The sequence below is a fragment of the Danio aesculapii genome, chromosome 13 (genome assembly GCF_903798145.1).
Source record: "Danio aesculapii chromosome 13, fDanAes4.1, whole genome shotgun sequence".
NCBI classification, from domain to species: Eukaryota; Metazoa; Chordata; class Actinopteri; order Cypriniformes; family Danionidae; genus Danio; species Danio aesculapii.
Genome location: NC_079447.1, coordinates 2,654,146 through 2,679,141, shown reverse-complemented (window position 1 = coordinate 2,679,141; position 24,996 = coordinate 2,654,146). Strand labels below are relative to the sequence as shown.

Sequence of the window (24,996 nt, the reverse complement as noted above, 5' to 3'; positions counted from 1 at the left end):
TGTGAATGAGAGTGTATGGGTGTTAAACATATGCAGGATAAGTTGGTGGTTCATTCCGCTGTGGTGACCCCTGATTAATAAAGGGACTAAGCCGAAAGAAAATGAATGAATGAATAAACTAATGATAGCAGCACAATAACCGCAGCTCCAGACAGTCTCACAACAGCTCTATCGCCCGATGAGAGAGGTGGATTTGCACTCGAGATTTTTACTGCTCTTTTTTTTTAATCTAACAAATGCAATGGTCAGAACATCACCGTGCCTCTTGCAATCTGTTCTCTTACTCATTCACTCTCGTCCCCGTGATTTCCAGGGTACTTTGTCTAATTTGTGGAAATCACAGAGCTATAACGAATACGCGGGAGACCCGCTGAGCTTCCGGGAGGTCATATGGTTGGATGAGACACTAGATAGGGCCGATCGTTCCGCTCACATCACAGCAGCTCAAAACACTGGATATATAATGGTTTCACTAGCAACAAAGAGACCATCACGCTGGTTATACACCATGCGCTGCTGATGTATAATTTTCCTTTGCTTGTAAATTCATAAACAAACACCTGACATTGGTTCATGAGATCAGCAAGACTGGCGAGTATCGATCGATTATTGATCGGACCATCCCTAGAAATAAAGTATTAACAAATAAAGGGATTGGGAATAATGGTAAAAACCTGTTTATCTCCCCCAAAACAATACAAATGGAATAAATGGTAAAAAGAAATAAAAGCTTCATGTTTAATTTTAGATAAACTCTTAATAATTGTGATGTATGTACTTGTTATTTATTTTCTGTATCATGTAATTACTTTTGTTTTATTATAAGTAACGTAATGTTTATTTAGTAGGTATTTTTTAGAATACTGTAGGTATTTATTTAGGTCTACAACATTAAAATAAAGCAAAAAGATACATCTTCAATTTCAATACATGAGGCTGTTTGCATTCAAGCATGCCAAACAACATTGCCCACTAACAAGAGTCTTCTAGTTGGGCTATGTCACATTGTGTTGCTCCAGTGCAGTGTGTCTACAGAGAGATGAAAGTCTGTACTTTGGGTTTCACTGCACAAAAAAATGACTTTCCAGTAGATTTCCTCATTTCGGCAGTAAAAACAAGAAAGAAACAGCAAGAATACATTCACAGGCCCATTCATTAGATCAGCAAGCAGTGGGAAAATCCATAAAACAGAGAGCAAACACAACACACCAAGAACACATCAATGTGAATCTAATACCAAGCTTTACTGACAATCATGTTTGTTATATTGGCTCTTTGAGAGTCACCCAGTATAATACACTTTTTGATTAATTTGATCTGGACTATAAAATCATATTAAACAATAAAGTTATACCGGACTCAATGAATAAAAATAAAGTAGATTTGAAGTCCAATATTTGCAGTATTTATTCAAACACATTCCTGAAGAATATTCAGCTCTGTTCTGACGTATTGCCAATGCCGTGCCCCTTCTGCAGTCAGAGAGGACTCCTTCCTCACTATGACCCTTCACTACCTTTAATTGAACAATTCCATGACTTCTCTGGGAATTATCCAGAGATGAGCACAACATGAAAATAAAAGAGAAACATTCTGCAATGTATTGTTTTTGCAGTGGGAGACATTTTTGAAGGTACAATGTAAAACAGAAAAAAAAAAGAAAAAAAAAAATCAAGAAGAAAATAAAGGTCTAAGAGACCTTTAAAAAAATAAAGTATGTTTTCTGTTTTAGGTTTGTTTTAAAGGTGAAGTAGGTGATCTGCCAAAATCCTATCCGTTAGCATAATATCTTTAAAAGGACAGTCCCTCCCCTGCCGTCCAAAAGCCACGCCTCCTGAAATCACGAACGCGCACCTTAAAGATGACAGCAGGCAATCCACTACTAGATCATATCATTCAACAGTTAGAAAACTCTACATTCCTTTATAATACTACAATTCCCAATGAAAAACTGTATGATATGTTGGACGTTTTCAGTTGTGTAGCAGCAGAACTTGTCATAATGTGCAATATTTCATGCAAGGATCGCTGGTCTCACTCTCTCACACGCTTTGTCCTAAAGCCACTACTGTATGCTTAGTGTTTGGCCGGCGGCGTGCAGGAATTACACTTATTAATAAGCCATCTTGCATGGTATTTCAGAGCGAATATTAAGAGTAGTGGTGAACAATACAGGGAGCGCGTCACAGGCTGTCATTGTTCAAAAATGACCCAATGTGAATATAAAAGCATCTTCAGCTCAGTAAAGCAGGCTAGGTGGAATAGCGCTGTTTACTGATGTTTTGTTGTTAAACTAAATAAAAGTTTACGTTACCGATGCTGTAAAAGGACCTTATGAAACTGAAAATGGTCACATCAATCTATCGCCAGATTTCAGTGGCTGAACAACACTTCTGTGCATATAACCCATTAGTAAAACAACACAATCTACATCAGCTTTGAGTGACTAAAAGAGTTTTAAAACAGAACATTAACTGTCTAACAGAAACACTTTAGTCATGGTGTCGTCCTTCCTCCAGCGTGCAAAACTCCAATATTGATTCAGGATTTTAAAAAGTTTTGATTCAGCATTTGTTTTTACTGCTGTCTCTCTCTCTCTCTCTCTCTCTCTCTCTCTCTCTCTCTCTCTCTCTCATGTTCACATGAACGTGCAAACGGCAGATCTGTGTAAACAGATGCGCAGATGTACAAATCTACATTTGCTACCAGACAGTTTGGGATTATTATCAGAATTACAGGAATTATCGGCCAGACAATATTTAATTTTTTAGTCTTATGTCTTACCCAGAAAATACATATAAATACATTTAGATCATTTAGTTCAATCATTACTATTGGAATGTGAAGAGACTTTCAACCAGCAGAAGAAAACATGTTTCTGCAGACAATCACCTACTGCACCTTTACAATTTTTTTGTTTTGTTTTTTAATGTTGTGGTCTGTATGTAATGCTGCAAAACACTGTCTATTAATGATGGGACAGTTTCTGAAAAAAATGGTCTGGTATGCTTGTGCATTGATCGGTTCCCATGTATTTATTTATTTATGATTAGACAGGGAAGCGAGTGTTTGGAGTGGCATCTGACTGGAATGTGTGTATAGGTGTATGAATCTCTCTCTCTATCTCTCTCTCTCTGCGCCTCTACAAAACCACTCAGCACAGGCGCATCCCGGCCGCTTGACTCTGCATGCACATCACTCCCTATTTTCCGAGCAGCTCCATTTGAAATAAGGAATTTGAGGGAGCAAAAGACACAATATTTGAGCGGCCCACTGACCTATAACATTCTAGATTAGTGGCAGGGCTCCTGAAGCAGTTTGTTGTGTGTTACTATGTTTACAGTCTATGATTTCACTTTAATATCTCCTGAGTTAACAGAATCTCTTTTACTTTAATATTTCAGCGCAAGACGTGGCAGAAACTCAATATTTGCTAGCGTCCATTTCTCTCTCAGCTCAAGAAGGCAGAGGGTTTTTATATACATGTTTTTGCACCACAATTATAGACTGAATGCATGCATGTCCTTAACATCCGGCTAATCTTAGTCTAAAGTGAAAGTAAACATTTGTAGAAGATGTTTTTTTTATGACACCTTTCTAAATGACAACCTTTCCCCTTCTGCCGTGTCAGAATTACACACGTCATGTATTAAAATAACGTGTGTATTAGTGAGATCAAGCTGCTTAGTACTTTCAGTTTGTTGATTACACGGCCTTGAGAATAACATTTTAAAATACTGTCGTGTAAAGATTATAAGCCTATGTATTTTATGCTGATGTGTGATATTTCTAAGTGTTACAATAGGGATTGTTTTTGTGACCACAAAAATACGAACCGAACCGATGAATTTGGTGAACCGTCCCATCTCTACTAGTCTATGCATGCTTACGTATGAAAACTACAGAACACTAAGGATGCAGGATCGGCGGCCATATCGTTGTGGAAATCTAGTTCAAATTAGCAATAATCTATATATAACTGAAAAGTTATATTCTTTGTTGTTTTTTTATTAGCTCATTTCATTCAAAAGTCTAGCTAGGGTGTGACAGACCTTAAAATCTCTTGGTTTCCTGATCACCGACTGTGCCAAAGTGATGCAAATGCTAAAGGCATCATCTCAATGCCACCATGGCAGTACACCATTTGCACACTTTGTTTTCATGCTAAAATGTATCGTGAATGGATACTTATGTGCTGATGAGATCGGGGCTGGAAAGGCAATTTACCCTGCTGACAACAACAATTCATTTGCATGCATTGTTTAGGTTTGTCCCCACCTCTCTGTAAAATGTATAAAAACATAGTGTCTGCTGTACTAGTTCAGAGTTCTTTCGATGACGCCACAGGGACGCCGAGTTCTTCGTATTAAAGGATTCTGCTTTGAAGATACCCGAAAGTTCTCCATGGTTTTTGGCTTGTCTTAGAATTTCACAACAGTTTTTGTGCCGTGATCCAGATAGAGAAATTCACAACATCGTTATCAGCCGATAAATGCTATTTTTAAATGTTATCGGTCCGATGTCACAATTAGGTCAGTATCTTTAAGTCGATAGATTAAGTAATTGTACAGAAGTGCCTGCCTCACGTATGCGTGGGTCAAACTTGTTCAGATTTGCAACACGTATTTTTCAAGAACATTTAAGCTGGTTTCAGTTCTTCAGTTCTGTCACATTCATTTCATTTAAAACATATTTAGTTTACTTGCTTGTTAATTAAATCCCATTTTGTTATTTAACCTATTATTTTTATGCAACAGTCAATTTACATGTTCATTTGCTATTAAGAAAAGGAAGTAATTTCTGTTTGGCATGCTGATTTATGTGAAATGGTGAATATAGATCTATATAATCACCTTGCAGTTTTGAAATTATTGCTTATTTGCTTTGAGTAGGCTATTCAGTTCATAAGATCAGATCAAACTTTTATGAAGCTATTTTAAAATAAGATCGGTTGTTTGCTGTATAAAGATATCACATTTTGAAATATTTATATTGATGAGCTACAGTATATCGGTTATCCCTTAAGAGTTATCAATATCGGCCAATAAAATCCATATCGGTGCATCCCTACAGAAAACATTTACATTTAATGTATAAATGGCTCGGTAGCCCCTTTCACACAGTGATACCGGTAAACATCCGCAAAATGTCCAGAAAATTAAAAAATGTGGTGTTCACAAATACATAATAATACATTCTGACATCATTAAGCAGAAATGAGCCCTAAACAGCTGTGCTTGTATTTGTAAACATAAAGGAGTCAAGCTTTTCTCTAAGTCAAGCTTTGGCTCTAAGGGTCAAACAATAAAAAATAAGGTCAAGAATCTTGGTGTGACTCTGGAGTCAGATCTGAGTTTCAATAGTCATGTCAGAGCAGTCAGTACATCAGCATACTATCATCTCAAAAACATTGCAAGAATTAGATGCTTTGTTTCCAGTGAAGACTTAGAGAAACTTGTTCATGCTTTTATCAGCAACAGGGTGGATTACTGTAACAGCCTCCTCACTGGCCTTCCCAAAAAGACAGTCAGACAGTTACAGCTCATCCAGAACGCTGCGGCCAGAATTCTGACCAGAAGCAGGAAATCAGAGCACATCACACCTGTCCACAGGTCTTTACACTGGCTCCCAGTTACATTCAGAATAGATTTTAAAGTATTATTACTGGTATATAAATCACTAAATGGCCTAGGAGCTCAATACATTACAGATATGCTGACTGAATACAAACCTAACAGATCACTCAGATCTTTAGGATCAAATAAACTAGAAATCCCAAGAGTTCAGTCAAAGCAGGGTGAATCAGCTTTCAGCTACTGATTTCGCCCCTCACTGCTGGAATCAGCTTCCAGAAATGATCAGATGTGCTCCAACATTAGGCACGTTCACATCAAGACTGAAAACACATCTGTTTAGCTGTGCCTTTACTGAATGAGCACTGTGCTACGTCCGACAGATCGCACTATTATGTTTTTCTCTTCTTTTTCATTCTTTTATAACAAATTTTATCTGTTTTTATGCTTATTTATTTATTTATTTTTACCATTTTTATTATTTGTTTTTATTTCTCTTATACTTGTTTCTTTTATTCCTGTTTATGTAAAGCACTTTAAATAGCCACTGTGTATGAAATAAATGTGCTATAGAAATAAACTTGCCTTGCCTTTTCATCTGTTGATTTGGCCGTTTCACTTTTATTTGTGATACTAAACTTTAGCATTCATGCAGCTGCTTTTGTCCCAGTGATGTACCAAAATACTGAACTATAGGAAAAAAATGACGTTTGTATCTGAAGGCTTCTGCAGCTAAAACATTTGACTTAATTACAAAGTAGTCTGTGTGGTGAACATGATCATTGTGGATGGATAAGTAATGTTAACGTGAACAAATCCAATGAAGCGCCATGGAGGAACACTTTCACTAGTCGAGATGTACATTTGGGTGTGCTTGTGAGATAATCTTTGAAACGAAAGGTGTTGTAGAAAAATAAACACATCAGTCTTACTAGAGTAATCCTTCACATGCAAGCGTGACTAATATACACATTTATGAAATTGTGTTATGATAAATTGAGGTTATGTTGACCAACCTGGTCAATGACAGATTCCAGGGTGCTGAGGAGCAGGAATCCTCGTCCGCGCACCAGATACTCTCCCAGGGCCACCATGTGACTCTCCTCCTCATCCTCCGCCCGCTGCGCCACCGCACTACACAGCTGGTGCACATCCGTCAGGAACTCCCGTGCCAGGGTGTTACTGGCTCCACTCATGTCCGAGCTGATGGAGGACAGAAAACAGAGTTATTATACAGCATTTTCTATTATTTGAAATAAAATGAGGTGATTGAGCTTTTGCAAACGGTTATATGCAGAAGGACTTTTAATTTGCAGTAACCCAGTTAAAGCGCTTCTGGTGTGAACTGTATGTTGTTATAAAAAAGACAGCAATTAAGGTCTGTTTTCTTCTAAAATCAGTGATCGTCACTGCCTGATTGATATACGATATAAAGTGGGTCTCACAACATACAAGAAGCACAGAATTAAATCCACTGTTCAGTGCCATACCTTTAAAACATGAACATTTATTGTACTCTGTCATTTTCAATGGAGTTTCTGTGCTCGCCTGCTGATCCTGACGGCGCATGTAAATAAACACCTTTTCACCTTGTTTTAAGCTTGAACAACTAAATGAATATTTAAGTCTATTTAACATTATATTTTAGTTACAATACAACATTAATGATGTTAATTGAACTGTATAAACTTTAAAAAGTCACATTAACCTTTTACCGGATGTTTATCGCTAGGGGAAAAACACTAGCTGTGCATATGCCCTACTGCTCGTCCTATACTCTGGAACACTCTTAACAGATTAGACTTTCTCGCTTTATTTCTGTGTTTAAGTCTGTTTCAAAGACCTATCTATTTTCTCTCGCTTTTAATACTCCTTGATCACTTTTTTTTTATTGCTTTTACTTGTCAATCGTTTTCTTTTTACATTTTATTTTCTTCTCTGTCTTCAGTACTCCTAGGTACAGTTCTTTGGTCAACTTCGGTAGTTTTTAATTATGCTTCATAAATAAATATCGTATCGTATTGTATCGCATCGTATTGTATCGTATCGTATTGTATCCTATTGTATCGCATCGTATCGTATTGTATCGTATCGTATTGTATTTAAGAGATGAAACTTCATGTTGACAAAGTGGTTTGGAGAATAGCGGTAAAACATACAGCTTTTAGGTGACAATTAATGAGCATTACCGGGCAAAATTGTGAACCTGATATCAAAAGCTTCCTGTGTTAAATATGACTGACTAGATTTCTGCTGTACAAACTGACAAACTGCTACATTGAATGATATTTTGGTTAGTGTCTTCTGTAAATGATGGTGGACATTTGTTAATGTTATTTATTGCATAGAAAAATCTGAAATTAATTTAATATAAATTAATAATAATTAAGTACTTTGTGGTGGTGGGGGGGTGTTGGGGGGCAGATTCCGGCAAGCTATCGGCAAAATTGGAAGATTCTAAAATCAGAAAATTGGAAGATTACACTCATTATATCCACTTATATTACACTTTTATTGCTTTGATGATCTCCATATCTCCATTAATATTGTGTTTTTATTAAATAATTCATTTTAAAGAAATAGTTTGTCCAATGAGGAACATTTAGTCATACACACAGCCTTCAATTGTTCTAAACCTGAATTCCTTTATTTTGGTGAACACAAAGAAGATGTTTTGATAAATGCTGCAAACTGCTAGCCACTGACTTGGAATGTAAGAAAGGATATTAACATGGACGTATCATCAAGAGCACCTGCTATAGTCTTCCCACATTCTCAAAGCTTTGCTTTAGTTTCAGATACATTGAAGTTCCCTTTTTGTATAATATAACAAGTGTTAAAACAAGTGAAACTGTTGAGCGAGTTTCATGTTCCATAAATTTTTCATTATATAAATATAAATGAATAAATCTTATGAATCTCTTATGACAGTATGTTGCAATCTATCACAGACCAGTCATACTTTTCAGCTTGGTTAATTAAATTAAAGGGAGAGTTCACCCAAAATGCTAATTCTCTATAATCTAATCATTTACTCATCCTCCATCTTTCAGACCTGTTAGAGTTTCTTTTCATCTGTTGAACACAAAATAAGATATTTTGAAGAATGTTGTAAACTGGTAGCCAGTTAATATGTAAATATGTGTAAATATGAAATTATTATGCAAGTCAATGGCTAGCAGTTTGCAACATCTATCAAAACATCTTCTTTTGTGTTCAACAGAGAAAAGAAATTCTAACAGGTTTAGAACAATTGAAGGTTGTGTATGTGAATACATTTTCTTTATTAGATGAACTATTCCTTTAAAATAAATTTGTAAATAAGAACAATACAAATATTTAATAATATGGAGATCAAAGCAGAAAAAGTGTAATGCATCTTTCACTTTAGTTATTCCCCAAGTACATTAGAATGATTTTATATTAGATTAATTTCAGATTTGTCTGGGCAATAAATGACAATGACACATTTCTATCATCATTTACAGAAGACACTTATTAAAATATCATTCAGTGGTTTGTACAGCAAAAATCTTGCCAGTCATATTTAAAACAGAAATTGTTTCATGTCGCATTAAAAGATTCAGTTTTGTCCTGCAACGGTCATTAATTGTCATCTAAAATCTTTATATTTTGCCACTTTCCTTCAAACCACTTTGTCAACAAGAAGTTTCATCATTTAAAATATTAGAAAATTCAGTATAATCACTTATTCTTTGATATATAATACAAGGTCAAAATAAGTTTAGAGTTTGAACATCATTTCACTTGCATTTTGATATACAGTTGAGATCAGAATTATTAGCCCCCTTTTAAATGATTTTTCTTTTTTAAATATTTCCCAAATGATGTTTGACAGAGAAAGGAAATGTTCACAGTATGTCTGATAATATTTTTTCTTCTGAAGAAAGTCTTATTTGTATTATTTCAGCTAGAATAAAAGCAGTTTTTAAGTAAAAAAACATTTTAAGGTCAATATTATTAGCCCCTTAAAACTATTTATTTTTCCGACAGTCTACAGAACAAACCATTGTTATACAATAACTTGCCTAATTACCCTAACCTGCCTAGTTAACCTAATTAACCTAGTTAAGCCTTTAAATGTCACTTTAAGCTGTATAGAAGTGTCTTGAAGAATATCTAGTCTAATATTATTGACTGTCATCATGACAAAGATAAAATAAATCAGTTATTAGAGATGAGTTATTAAAACTATTATGATTAGAAATGTGCTGAAGAAATCTGCTCTCCGTTGAACAGAAACTGGGGGAAAAAATAAACAGGGGGCTAATAATTCTGACTTTAACTGTATTATTGATTTAAATACACAATTTTGACTTCCTTTTTTTGGCTTTGTATCTTGAGATCAATATTGATTATGTGCATTATTACAGAAATCTAAATCCAGTCTTAAAATATTATTTTGATTTAAAGTAACTGTTTTTCATGTTTAAAATATTATTTATTTATTTATTTATTTATTTATTTGTTTTTGTATTAAAGTATTCTTGTGTTTAAAGCTTTTGTCATTACGCTGCTTCAGTGTCTCAGAGTTCAGAAATTACTATTAAATGCTGGATCAATGCACAATTGAATTTAATTGTTTTATTCCAGCAGTTTTGTAAACATGTTTATACCATTTCAAAACATATATTCTGTGTGCATGCTGTTTAAGTGCACATACATTGTTTACCCATGGTGTTTACATGGTCATAATACAGCAAAAATACAACAAGCATTTAGTTTGGGCTAGCTTTTGCAGCTGGACATTGCTTTAGGGGTGGGGGGGTCTAGTGTCTAGCGTCTCTCCAGGTGTAGGGGGGGTCTAGTGTCTAGCGTCTCTCCAGGTGTAAATTGTTCATGACCATTGTCACTCCCATGCATACAGCTGAGCTGACCCAAAATAAACTTTACAAAATGTAAATCATTGTAATGTTTTCTTCGATTGAGAGAACAGAATAATTTCCACATAATTGTAAAGTAAATATTCTAGCCTACAAGACTAGTTACTCAAAAGTCTTGTTCAGGCCCATTCTGTGTGGTTTTTGGACCATATTTCAGCTACATTACTTTTCTCTAAAACCAACCACGCATAATTTTTTTTTTGCAAGCTTGTACATCAATATTTCTCGCATATTACTGTAGCACAGTTTATTCTGAATAAAAAAAATACTTGTTGGCCAGTACTATGTAATAAGTAGCTGAAATGAGCACAAATGTCAGGGCATGTCAAAACATCTTGGGGACCCCAATATCACCTTGGACCCCAGAGGGTTAAAGGAAACCAATAAAGCCCGTTTTTACAAGATATAAAATAAGTCTGTGATGTCTGTAGAGTGTGTATGTGAAGTTTCAGCTGAAAATACCACACTAATAATGTTTTAGAACTCTTTTAAAATGCCCCTTTAAGGCTTTGATCCGAAATGTGCCATTTTGGTGACTGTCGCTTTAAATTCAAATAAGATTCATTTTAAAAGATGAATCAGATTCATTTCAATTCCAAAAGAGGGCGGAGCTTTAAATGCCTATGTCACCATCAAGCGGCAACCTCCCGCTCTCCCTCGGGAAGCCAATACGGAAGTAACTGAAACTGCAATTCATCAAAATTCCGCTAGTCCTGGCTCCATAATAGAGCAAATTGCAATTGAGCCCACTGTTAGAATGGCCAACTTTACAACAGAAAAAAAGGTGTTTACAGCCTGGTACAAAGAACGATTTTGGTTCATATAGCTATTATTACCCTCCATAACAACTGTGAGGGGGGTGAATTTTTTTATAACTCATCCATTTCCTTTATATTAGGTTTTTTTAAGTTTGCATAATTAAGGACGTGGCCACTTGAGTGACAGATAGGTCTCTCTGGTCGCCGTCACTTCACCTCAGCTGAATCCGGCAGATTAGCCACTGATCTCGGCATATTCCTCGTATTTTTGTGTTGTTTTATGTGGCTTTACACAGTCAGCTGTCTTTTGGACTTATTTCTTACAATTATCAGATGATATGGGATGCTGTGTGCATTTAATTGTGCTCACAAACCATTCATGTGGCCTCGTTTCCCATGTGAGTAAAGTTATATACTTATACACCATCTCTATAAATGTATTTGTTTTATTTAAGATCATTTATCATTAATATTTTTCTTTAGACCTGTAAAGCACTCCAGAATGTGACAGATTGATTAGCTGTAGGCTCTAGAACAGTCATCTGAAGCGTTGTCATACAGTGTTGTGCCTGGAGTTCATCAATAGTCTTGCATTTACTAACACACACTATATCTGAAGTGTTTGGAAGTAATTCGCATTTTCCTCCTGTTGAAAAACGTCATAAGAACAATGTTTAGTGGCTCAATGTATTACTTCAGTGTTTTTAAAAGTCTAATCACTTTATTGATATAGTGTACAGCCAAGCACATGTGGTCAGAACACAAACGAGTCGCAGGTAATAAAGTATCAAGCATTTCTCCCAAAGTAAAGTCTGTCTGCCAGGTCTAAGCAAAGTGCCAGCAGGTGTCTGTAGCTCCGCCCACTCTCCGCCTCTTTGCCCTTGTTTGGTATCCCGCCGTGGGTGCGATGACGCGCGAACAAAATGGCGAAGGTTGGCCGCGCCTACTTGTGGCTTCTTTTGCGCTCTTCAGAAACCTATGGGTGACGTCACGGATACTCCGTCCATATATTTTACAGTCTATGGTCACCATTGAAGCAGATTCAAAACTCTTATAGCAGACGGCTGCTTCTTACTCAGCGCTGTTCTTGCTAATGAGGGAGAGATGGTCACTAATGGGTGGCCACTTTACCCCTCTGACGACACGTACAAATGGAGAATGTCAATCAAAGTGTTTCTACAGTCTGTTTTTATCAAGTCTGATTATAAAAATGTAATTAATTAATGCGTACCATTAGAAGCTGCATATATTTACACACTTTTGTCACATAACTGTGTTTAAACCCCTTAAAGGTGATTTCTGCATAATAGGTCGCCTTTAAATGCCTTCCTACTGCTTTTTATACTTTCAAGCAATTACGCAGTGTTTATGTCTATCAACAGCCCCTAAATGAGTGTGATCCTGCAGGACGTTCACTAGATTTTGGACCAAGAGTTTTTACAAATGCATGTAAGTAATCAATAGCTCACAAAGACTGGCCGTCTATTTGACCCCAGCAGCTCAATTATATCATTAATGCACCTGACCTGATCAGTGAAATTTAATTTATGGTGTGCACACAGACTATGTAAGGCCTGACAGGAACTACAGTGATGTTACGCAACAAGATTAGGCTTCATGTACACGGACAGCAGATCCTGTCATCAGACACGCACACAGGAGTACAGTATCACATCAAGCAGTTATTCCATCCACCACATCAACCTCTGGCTGGCGTTTCAACCAGCTCACTTTCCCAAACCACAGCCGGCAGAACAAACCGGCTCAATGAGTGCAAGAATTTCTAAACACTGATTTAATATTAATACTTTGAAGAAATTAAGACTGATTTCATTAAATATACATCACTTTATTTTTAAATATCAAAATAATAAATGACATTTAGAAGGAAACAGGATACTTTCATAAAATGATACTTTACATAAAGACCATGATAGTTTTCATATTAAGGCTGAATGATTTGGATTTCAATGTGGAGGGGAAAAATCCTCAGTAATTGTGATTTACTACGAGGAAACAGGTTTTCAGTACCTTGGCAAATTGTAATGACAAAATATGACATAATATGACTATTAAAATAATAACACCAACAATATATTTAATATAAAATATTAAATAATAATAATAATTAAAAAAAGATAATATAGTTGATGATAAATATTAAATAAAAACAATATTATATAAAAATATTACACTTAATAAATAATAATAATAATAATAAATCAGATAATTAAAATTATATAACAACGATATAAAATAAAAAAAATAAATAATAATAATATATTTGATAATATTAAATAACTATATTAAACATTAAATAAAAAAGATAATAATCACAACAAAAAATATTAAATAATAATATTATACTTAATAAATAATAGTAATAACAATAATAAATATTAAATAGCAATAGCAATAATAATAATAATAATAATAATAATAATAATAATAATAACAACAATATATTAGATATTAAATCTTAATAACAATATTAAATAAATTATAACAATAAATATAAAATAATAATAATAATAATTTATTTATAAATATTATATTTAAATGCTATTAATCAATCTTAAATAGTAACAATATTATATTTGATAATAAATATTAAATAATAACAATAAAATACAAAATATTAATATTATACTTAACTAATAATAATAGTAATAATATATTAGATAAAAATATTAAATAATAACAATATTAAATAAAATAATTATAATATTAATAAATATTATAATTATAATAATATTAATAATAATAATCATATTTAAATAAAAATAATAAATATTAAATAATAACAATAATAATAACAACAATAATATATTAGATAACAAATCTTAAATAATAACAATATTAAATAAATAAATTATAACAATAAATCTTAAATAGTAATAATAATATATTTGATAATAAATCTTAAATAATGGAAATATTAAATATAAAAAATTATAATAATCATAATAACAATAAAATATGAAATATGATATTATACTTAATAAATAATAATAATAATAGTAATATATTTAAATAATAATAACAATAACTTATTTGATAATACAAATTAAACAACATTATTTATATTAAAAAGATAATAAAAAGATAATCATAATAACAATAAATTATTAAATAATAATAATCAATTTGATAATAAATATTAAATAGAAACAACATTAAATAAAAAATTATTATATAATAATTATAATAACAATAAAATGAAATAATAATAATAAGTATCAAATAATAATAATAATAATAATAATAATAATAATAATAATATTAAATAATAATAATAAATATGAAATACAATAAATGTAGTCCCTTTTGTTAATAAAGATTCTCATTTATGATGCATAAATATTTTTCTTTTCTCTAGAAAACACTATACTTTGACATGCATAAATGATACCAAAATTACATAAAAGTTGATAAAATGACTTTATACACAGATCAAATACACAACTTAAAAAAGTAATATAGTAATATTGGGTAATAAAAGTAATATAGTCTTCGCATCACAGCAGCTCCACCACACCCACCACATCACATCTCAACACTGCATTAAAGACACGCCTCTTTCAAATCTAGTCTCTAAAACACACACTGACCAACCTCTTATATCCAGCCCGCAGGGGAACTCAAGCTCTCTGCCATCGCCGCAGTGTTTCAAACACATACTCCACTCATGCTCAAATGTCTCCGTTAACCCACAAGAATCAAACCTGCGTCCGTGCGTCTCCACCATCCACTAACGACTAAATCTTCTGTCCTGTTCCCTAAATTCCATTAAATCGGAATTTCAGATGGAAGCTTTCCAGTTTTTGAGTTGATCAGTGCATCACATGAAAGCATGTGATGTCACATGGTCGCGCAGGGGCAGGCTGCAAACTTCTGCTCTAGCCTAGGGGTGACTCGGAGTAATTTGATTTTGTAGTAAAGCTTGGGTTTTGAACCTGCCATTAAACAGACACTCAAACAATCCTATTATGCTCTGAGGACTATCATTTAAAAAAAAGACTACACTGTAAATATTAAAAGGGATCTATTATGCCACAAGATCTAAAATAAGTACTTGATGTCGCTGGAGTGTATAGTGAAGTTCAGCTCAAAATACCACACAATGTTTCATAACTCTCTGATATTGACCCTTTTAGGCTTTTATATGGTGACTGTCGCTTTAAATTCAAATGAAATTCAAATTCCTTTGAGTCAGTAGTTGCAGATTGAAAATCAAGATTAATGTCCTATGCTAATAAGGCAGATATCACAATAGTGGGCGGGGCTTTCCCCTTCTGATGACATGTACAATGAATGTCGATCAAAGTGTTTTATCAAGTGTGATTTAAAAAAAAATAATTCATAATTTTTTTTACCATTAGAAGTTGGTTATATTCACATTTAAACCCATTATAATAGTCATTTTTGCAAGATAGTTCCCCTATAAGTTAAATTTTGTATAATAAAAAAAAAAATGTTGAATCCTGATTAACCTATAAAAATAAAGTAACATGAATGATGGGTTGTCATGACTTGTCATATAATTTTTTACAGTGTAGTTCTATAAAAGAGCAAAACAATAAATATATAAAATATATAAAAAAATACTGATATTTTGTAAATTAATAAGACCGCGACAAAGAAATACCAAAGATGATATTTTGAACTAATAACACTGGACTGGATCAACTTTCGACGTATGAACAAACAAGACATATCAAGTTATAAGATTAAATGTTGGCTTCAAACTCACTATATTAACTATTTAATAAAAAAAAAAAATCTAAATAATTTCTTCTTTTATTTTCCTTTTCAGGTAATTTTGTCAAAGTCGGAAAATATTAGACAACATTATGAAAATATGGCACAGTTTTTCCCTTATTTTTCAACAATTAAATGAAAATCTGTGAAATTATGAAAAATATGTTGAGGTGAATTCATTACATCATGAAAAAATATACAATAAACATAAATATTAATGCAATTAAAACATGAAATATCAATAATAATTATTATTATTGAATATTATTAATAATCATAATAAAAATAATATTATTCATTCATTCACTCATTTTCCTTTGGCTTAGTTTCTATTTCAGAGGTTGCCACAGCGGAATGAACCACCAACTTATCCAGCTTATTTTTTTCCACTGCGGATGGCCTTCCAGTCACAACCCAATACTGGGAAACACCCATACACACTCATTCACACACACACTAATACACTACGGCCAATTTACTGCATCATGTTTCCCTATGTTTGGACTGAGAGGGAAAGAGGAGCACCTGGAGGAAACCCACGCCAACACAGGGAGAACATGTAAACTCCACTGGCTCGAACCAGTGACGTTCTTGCTGTGAGGCCACAGTGCTACCCATTGTGCCACCGTGCCCCCCCCCCCCCCATATTATTGTTATTATTATTAAATATTTATTATTATAATTTATTAAGTATAATAGGCGACGCAGTGGCGCAGTAGGTAGTGCTGTCGCCTCACAGCAAGAAGGTCACTGGTCCGAGCCTCGGCTGGGTCAGTTGGCGTTTCTGTGTGGAGTTTGCATGTTCTCCCTGCATTTGCGTGGGTTCCCTCCAGGTGCTCCGGTTTCCCCCACAGTCCAAAGCCATGCAGTACAGGTGAATTGGGTAAGCTAAATTGTCCATAGTGTATGAGTGTGAATGAGTGTGTGTATAGGTTTCCCAGTGATGGGTTGCGGCTGGAAGGGCATCCGCTACGTAAAACATATGCTGGATAAGTTGTGGCGACCATAGAATAATAAAGAGACTAGGCCGAAAAGAAAATGAATGAATGAATTAAGTATAATAATACTACTAATATTATTATTATTATTACTAATTATTTTATTGTTATTGTAAATATGATCTTTTTGTTATTATTTATTATCAAATATTTATTATTATTACTATTTTTTATTTTGTATTATTATTATTTAAATATATTATTATTTTATATTTTTATTCTTAATATTATTTTTTTATAAAGTATAATAATATTTATTATTATTACTTAATATTTTATTATTATTATGATTATTATCTTTTGTTATTTAACATTGTTTTTATTTCATATTTATTATCAAATATTTATTATTATTATTATTTTTTATTTTTTATTATTATTATTTAAATATATTATTATTTTATATTTTTATTCTTAATATTATTTTTTTTATTAAGTATAATATTATTATTATTATTATTATTATTATCTTTTGTTATTTAACATTGTTTTTATTTCATATTTATTATCAAATGTATTATTATTACTATTTATAATTTTGTGTTATAATTATTTAAATATATTATTATTTTATATTTTTATTATTATTATTTATTATTAATAACCAAACAGAAATGCCAACTGGCCCAGCCGGGACTAGAACCAGCAAACTTCTTGCTGTGAGGCCACAGTGCCAACCACTAAGCCACCGTGCTGCCCCATAAAAAATATCAAATATTAATAAAAAAAAAAAACTGTAGTCTCTTTCGTTAATAAAGCTTCTTACTACAAGTATAGCATTATTAAAAATCATAGGTGCACCACGTCATTACATCCTGCACTGCACTGCATACATATAAATAGACTGCCTTATTCATCATATAGCACTGCACACCCATTTTATCAATATCATTATTGCTATGCAGGTTAATAATAAACTCATAACTTGATATGCTGTCCCACTTTACCAGTATCTCTTGCTCTCATTTTGTCCAATGCGCAAACTGAAGAGAGAAAAATAAATAATAGAGCCATAAAAAAAGCTGGAATTCACACGAGTTTGGACTGGAACAACAAAAGAGTGAATAAATGAAGCACGTTTTATTTTCTGAATGAACCATTACTTCAAGAGATGAACTGCTTTATGATCTCAGTCAAGGCAGATAGAGTAAAGGGGTCAAAGGATTTGATCTGCAATGATCACGCGCTGATGCATTCACATCAGACAGGCTGCAGCTCCTGCGTCTCAGCTCAAGTTCCAGGAACTGCACATGATCACGAGATAAAGATTAGGAGCTGAGAAAACACACTTAATTGAGCGCGGGGCATGTAGGCATTCGGCCAGACCCCCAAAAAAAGCAGAGGAAGGCTTTTCATCGCTGGCCTCAAACGATCAGCTTCTCTCAACACAATGCTAATTAAAATCAGCTCTAGTTACTGGTTGCTATGATTCGGAGTTCAGCAGACTGTAATTGGCCGTTCAGATAAACTACACACACAAACACACACACACACAAACACACACACACATAAACAAGAACTGCTTAAAATAACTCAAACATGATGGAGGGAGCCAGTGTTTTTATTCTGTGACCGATAAATCTCTGGGAAATATGAAAGATTTTAGGCTATCCAAAATTCTGTGACACATTTACTCATCATATAATGTTATTTAGATTAATAAATGACGTTTAAATAGTTCTCTTTTTGTTCTTGAAACTTTAATCTTGGCCCTAATACATTCACACTGGAGCCTATAAAACTAAGAAATAGAAAACAATGAAATATAACTAAAAATAAAATATAAAGTACAAAGAAAGAAGAGTTTGGTGTACTTTTACAGCAGTGTTTCTATTTTCTGCTGCATCTCCACACAGAAATAAAGAAGAGGCTCTTTGTTTAGTGATTAACTGTACAGTATCTTTGGCATGCTATGAATGTCTCTGCATGATAATCCATGACATTTCTTTATGTGCGTGAATTTCCCCTCAAAATTACACTGCACAATTAATCCCGCTTCTCTCAAATAACTACGCTTCGATTCAAAACCATGATGATCAAAGAGCAGTTCACTCCAAATATCTGAAATTAGCATCAGCTCATGTGTGAGTTTTGACCGAACATTATTATGCAACAGGAAGTTCACACTCCAGACTGTCGTGCGAAAGCTCTGGGCGATTTGCCAAATAATAATGTTGAAAATAATGTTCAGTTTCTCACACAGACCATTTGATTCACTTCATAAGACCTCCACGTCTCATTAGAAGCTGTTTTAAATGGGTAAATGCGTTTTACATGCATTTGAGTATGTGTCTTTCAAAGTCATTGTATTACATTTTAAGAAACACCAAGGATCACACTTTCAGCTCAAATCTTTGATGTGAAACTAAAAAAAAACTATGCATCATTTTAAAAGTTCAATGGGATGGCCATTGAGCCTGTCTCATCCTTCAAGTTCCTGGGGACCCACATCTCAAAGGACCTTTCCTGGACCACCAACACCTCCAGCCTGGTCAAGAAGGCTCACCAGCGCCTATTCTTCTTGAGGCAACTTAAGAAGAACCAGCTTTCATCAGCCGTCTTGGTGAACTTCTACCACTGCACAATAGAAAGCATCCTGACCAACTGCGTCACGGTCTGGTATGGAAGCTGCTCTGTTGCTGAGCGTAAGGCACTGCAGCGGGTGGTGAAAACTGCCCAACGCATCACAGGGACTACACTGCCAGCCTTAGAGGACATCCAGAAGAAACGCTGTCTGCGCCGAGCACGCAGTATTCTTAAGGACTCCTCTCACCCTGCTCACAGACTGTTTTCTCTCCTGCCTTCCAGCAGGTGCTTCAGGCTCCTCCGGACCAAAACCAGCAGACTGAGGAACAGCTTTTTCCCCAGAGCTGTCTCTCTTTTGAACTCTGTACCTCACTGACTATTTTGCCCCCCAATACACCCCCGACACTCCTCTAACTTATACTCCTCACAATCACTGCACTGTTTAACATTTGCACATTTAAAGTTTGCACATATTCATTGCACTGATTCACTTATCTGAACTGCACATACCCACTGCACATGGACATTTGTAATTATGTGTATCTATCTGCCACTCCTGATTATTAATAGCATCCTGTACATATATTCATTTATGCAAATCTCTGTTCATAGCTAATACAACCTGTATATAATGTTGATAGTACATCCATCTGTAAATATCACCATAGTTTTTCTATAACTGCACTTTATAACTTATACCTGTATCCTGCACTTGCTGCTATTGCACTGCTGGTTAGACCGAAACTGCATTTCGTTGCCTTGTACATGTACATGTGTAATGACTATAAAGTTGAATCTAATCTAACCTAATCTAAAAACAAGTCCAATAATAAACAGTGCCTCACAGCGCTCAGGAGTGAATAAAGATCTCCTATAGTGAATCAATGTGTTTCTGCATTTAGTGTTTACATCATCTAGATACACTGGGATGTATCATCGGTGATGTATCCTGGAGTCACTGGGAGTTTCGGGTCTTTCAACATCAGACACCCTCGCCCAGATGACCCAGCTGAGGTTGATCAGTCCCCAGCTTGCGTCCCAGTATCAGTCCTCTTTATCCATAGCCATCTTGTTGCTTTCTCTGCAGCTTCACAAACAGACTTAACAGGCCTCTTATAGCTGCTACTGCTAGGCCTAGTTGGTCAAAAACTTTACAGAGTGAATGCCCTCAAACCTTTTACAGCCCACCTCTATAGGCTCACAGTGGATCTTCCAGCCCCCTTCCCAGCACTTCTCCACAAGCTCCTGGTACTGTAAGCGTTTTCATTCCTTTGCCTCTACCATCTGCTCTTCCCAGAGTACTGGGAGTTCAAGCATAGTCAACTGTCTTGTTGCCTCAGAAATAATAATCATGTCTAAAACCTTAAAAAACAAAAAAGCTGGTCCAATAAGACTCAGCGGCGCATGTGTTATGCGTGTGTTTTGGAAGATACACTGGAAAGCAGTTTCTCATAAACACGCTTACAGTATGACAATTAGCAGAAGTTTAAGAAAATGTTTATAAAGTATTAAATTTGAATATTTTTCTTACAGAAGTGTATTACTTTTCTAGAGGACACTTTTATTCACCCCCAGAGCGCACTTTTTATGGATGTGCTTTATTGGACTTGTTTTGGAATGATGAAGAGAAACAGCCATCTGCTGCTATTGTAGAGCTGGAAAGAGCCAGGAGATATATATACATATATATATATATACACACATATATATATATATATATATATATATATATATATATATATACACACACACTAAATTTATATACACAGTTAAAGTCAGAATTATTCGCCCCCCTTTTAATTTTTTTTTTTCTTTTTTAAATATTTCCCAAATGATGTTTAACAGAGAAAGGATATTTTCACAGTATGTCTGATAATATCTTTTCTTCTGGAGATAGTCTTTTTAGTTTTATTTCGGCTAGAATAAAAGCAGTTTTTAATTTTTTAAACACCACTTTAAGGTCAATATTATTACCCCCTTTAAGCTATATTTTTTTGATAGTCTACAGAACAAACCATCATTATACAATAACTTGCCTAATTACCCTAACCTGCCTAGTTAACCTAATTAACCTAGTTAAGCCTTTAAAGGTCACTGTAAGCTGTATAGAAATGTCTTGAAAAATATCTAGTCTAATATTATTTACTGTCATCATGGCAAAGATAAAATAAATCAGTTATCAGAAATTCAGTTTTTAAAAGTATTATGTTTAGAAACGTGTAAAAAAACTGGGTGGCTGGGGGGGACAGGGGGGCTAATAATTCTGACTTCAACTGTATATATGTATGTATGTATGTATGTATGTATGTATGTATGTATGTATGTATGTATGTATGTATGTATGTATGTATGTATGTATGTATGTAAGTAAGTAAGTAAATAAGTAAGTAAGTAAGTAAGTAAGTAAGTAAGTAAGTAAGTAAATAAATATATAAATAAATATATATATATATATATATATATATATATATATATATATATATATATATATATATATATATATATATATATATATATATATATATATAGCTTAGCATATGAGTTTACCCCATTTTGAAAATGAAAGATTTATTAAACAGATATATTTATTAAAATAATATTTTAGTCACAGAGCATCTTTAGAAATGGAAAGATAATACATTCAAATTCATGAAAATTATTGCAAAAAAAAAATTACAAACTACAACATTTCAACAAAATTGTATATAATTTTTGTTTCTCATGATTTTGGTATTTTTGAAAATGTTATTTAATATTTTTCCCTAACATATAAATGTGGGCTACTAATGTTTGAAGTATTATTTCTACGTTATTTTGTTAGATAAGTTCCAGATTTGGCTTCTGTACTGACTAAACTAATGTATATGCACATATATAATATTGTAAAGCATCCTTTAGAAAATATTCATTTAAATGAGAGTTTTGAGGGGGGTGATCTCATATATGCGGAGCCCTTTATAGATCACAATATATACTGGTGTTTATTATTTTAAGACATCGCCCTGATATACACCCCTAGCCTGTGTGTAAACTAACCCTTTAAGAGCAAATAACAATGTTTGGTGAAAACAATCCCTTTAAATAATGACTGTGTTAGATCTAGACAGAATTTCACTGTTGGTACCTGAAAAGTCACTTACATAGCACAGTGATCTAGATCATCATGTATGTTAGGGGTGTGCAATATGGCGATTTTTGATCGTGGATGATTAAAATCTCTCCACGATCTGCATTTGAAGGAATATGGTAGTGCTCGTTGTTTTAAAATGATATAAAAATTGCATAATTAAGTATCTGCTCAACTACGTTGCATACAAGTCAAAGCAAACATGAGAACAGAAGATTACAGACCCACGGTGTGAACGACACAATATGTGACATGTTTGCCTGAGTCTGATGACGTGTGCATGTTTGACATATTGAACAGATCTTCAAAAATCTGAGTGTGTAGGGGTGGCCTGCATGTTTATTTTGATAATCAGTTTAACGCTAATTGTTGGATCATTCAGTGTTTTCTTTTGGATATTTTAGGTAATTTGGTTTCTTTTGTAGTAACTTTTTCTTTGCCGTTTTGGCCTGTATCCACCCTGAAGAGATGCTTCCTTGTTCTTTCCTTAAATATACAATAAATCTAATAATCTACATCAAGTGAGAGTCGATGTTTGGTTGTCAAGGGGAATTGTTTTAGGAATCCAACAACTCATTTTTTAGTATTATTTTTACCATAGACTCAGGGTGTTATCATGTAAACGAAGAGAGCTCACCAGAATTTGAGTGCATCCTTTGCTCTGGGGTCACTGAGGTGTCGCACACAGTGAAACGTGCACAGAAAACTCTCCAAGCACTGAAGGCTGACCTGAAAACAGAGAAAAACAGTGACATTTACATGATGAAAAGCTAAATATTCATGCTTACTGTACAGCGCAGGACTAGTTTAATACTTTTAATTAGTCTTTTAATTTGAACATTAGTAATGGCGCTGCTAGAATTGAGCACCAAAACTTTTGCAATGTGAATTTTAGCTGCATATTAAACTTTTTGCCATATGTAAACATTTCTACACAAGCACATATAAACGGGACAGTTTTGATCAGGAAGTCTTTCCCTCCATTATCTGGAGCAGTAAACCCTCAATGCATCCAAAGACGTCTCTGTTTTTGCTGCCAGCCTCCATTTACTGGAACAGACACAGAATAATCACATTACAAGGAGCAACTTCCACTCACATGAGAGAGGGAGTAAGAGGCCAGAGGCAAGGAAACACGCTACACAGCTGCTAGGACATCTACAACACTGTCCTGAATGGATAAAGCTCACCATATCTGTTGTAATATGAGGGTCATGCTGCAAAAAATAATAATAATAAAAACTACTAATATTTTGCATTTATATTATGCAAAACGACTGAGAATTAAAAATACATTGTTTATATTATACAATAGCTATATATCAAATAATAATAACAGTCCCTTTCATTCATTTTAACCCCCTCAATATAAATAGAAATAAACAAACAATAACAATTCAATTTACAAATGAACAAAGCCAAACAATTAATACAATTATTTAAGCAAATAAACATAATAATAACAACAACATTCAATCATTTAATTAATAAAATAGCTTTTCATCTAATAATCAAAAAATATTAATAATAATCCAGTCATTTTAAACAAAATTAACAAATTAAGAATAATAATTCTTCATTTATATAGTGCTTTTCTGGACATTTAAAGCGCTTTGCAAATTTTAGGAGGATCTCCTCATCCACCACCAGCTTGCAGTATCCGCCTGGGTGACACGACGGCAGGCATATTGTGCCAGACTGCACACCAGCTGATTGGTAGAGAGGAGACATTGGTAGAGTGATGAAGCCAGTTATGATATGGGGATGATTAGGAGGCCGTGATGGACAGAGGCAAATTTGGTCAGGATGCAGGGGTTAAACCACTACTCTTTTTTTTTTTTTTAACGACCACAGAGAGTCGGGACATTTCGTTTTAATGTCTCATCCGAAAGAGGCCGCTCACTGAGCTGTATAGATTCCCCGTCACTATACTGGGGTGTTCGGATTCCCACAGACCACAGGTTGAGCGCCCCCTGCTGGTCTCATTAACAACACTTGCAGCAACCTAGCTTTGCTATGTGGTCTCCCATCTAGGTACTGACCAGGCACAGCCCTTCTTAGCTTGGGCGACCATGTGAGAATTGCAGAGAGCTAACTGACGGCCGAAATAAATATAAAAAACAAACAGAAAATAAAACAATAATAAATGTGCAAAGAACAGCCTACTTTAGCACAATTAAAAGATTTCAGCAAACATTTAGTATAAAAAAAATAATAACAATCCATAATTTAAATAATGAAAATACCTATACCTCTAACAAATAAATAATAATAATAATAATAATAATAATAATAATAATAATAATAATAATCCTCTTCTTAAAAAACCTGTCATCTCAGCCCCTAAAT

The 24,996-nt window shown here is 33.9% G+C and overlaps 1 protein-coding gene across 2 annotated transcripts in view; it reads right to left on the bottom strand.

Moving 5' to 3' along the window:
* The window catches only part of lyst (lysosomal trafficking regulator), a 190,463-nt gene that overhangs the window by 133,184 nt on the left and 32,283 nt on the right, over positions 1-24,996 (bottom strand). For both annotated transcript variants that reach the window (XM_056470332.1, XM_056470333.1), the window contains exons 3-4: positions 23,285-23,376; positions 6,590-6,776 (exon numbers count right to left, since the gene is read on the bottom strand). In XM_056470332.1, coding sequence (XP_056326307.1) covers positions 6,590-6,776; positions 23,285-23,376 — 279 coding nt within the window. The remainder of the gene's footprint in view (positions 1-6,589; positions 6,777-23,284; positions 23,377-24,996) is intronic.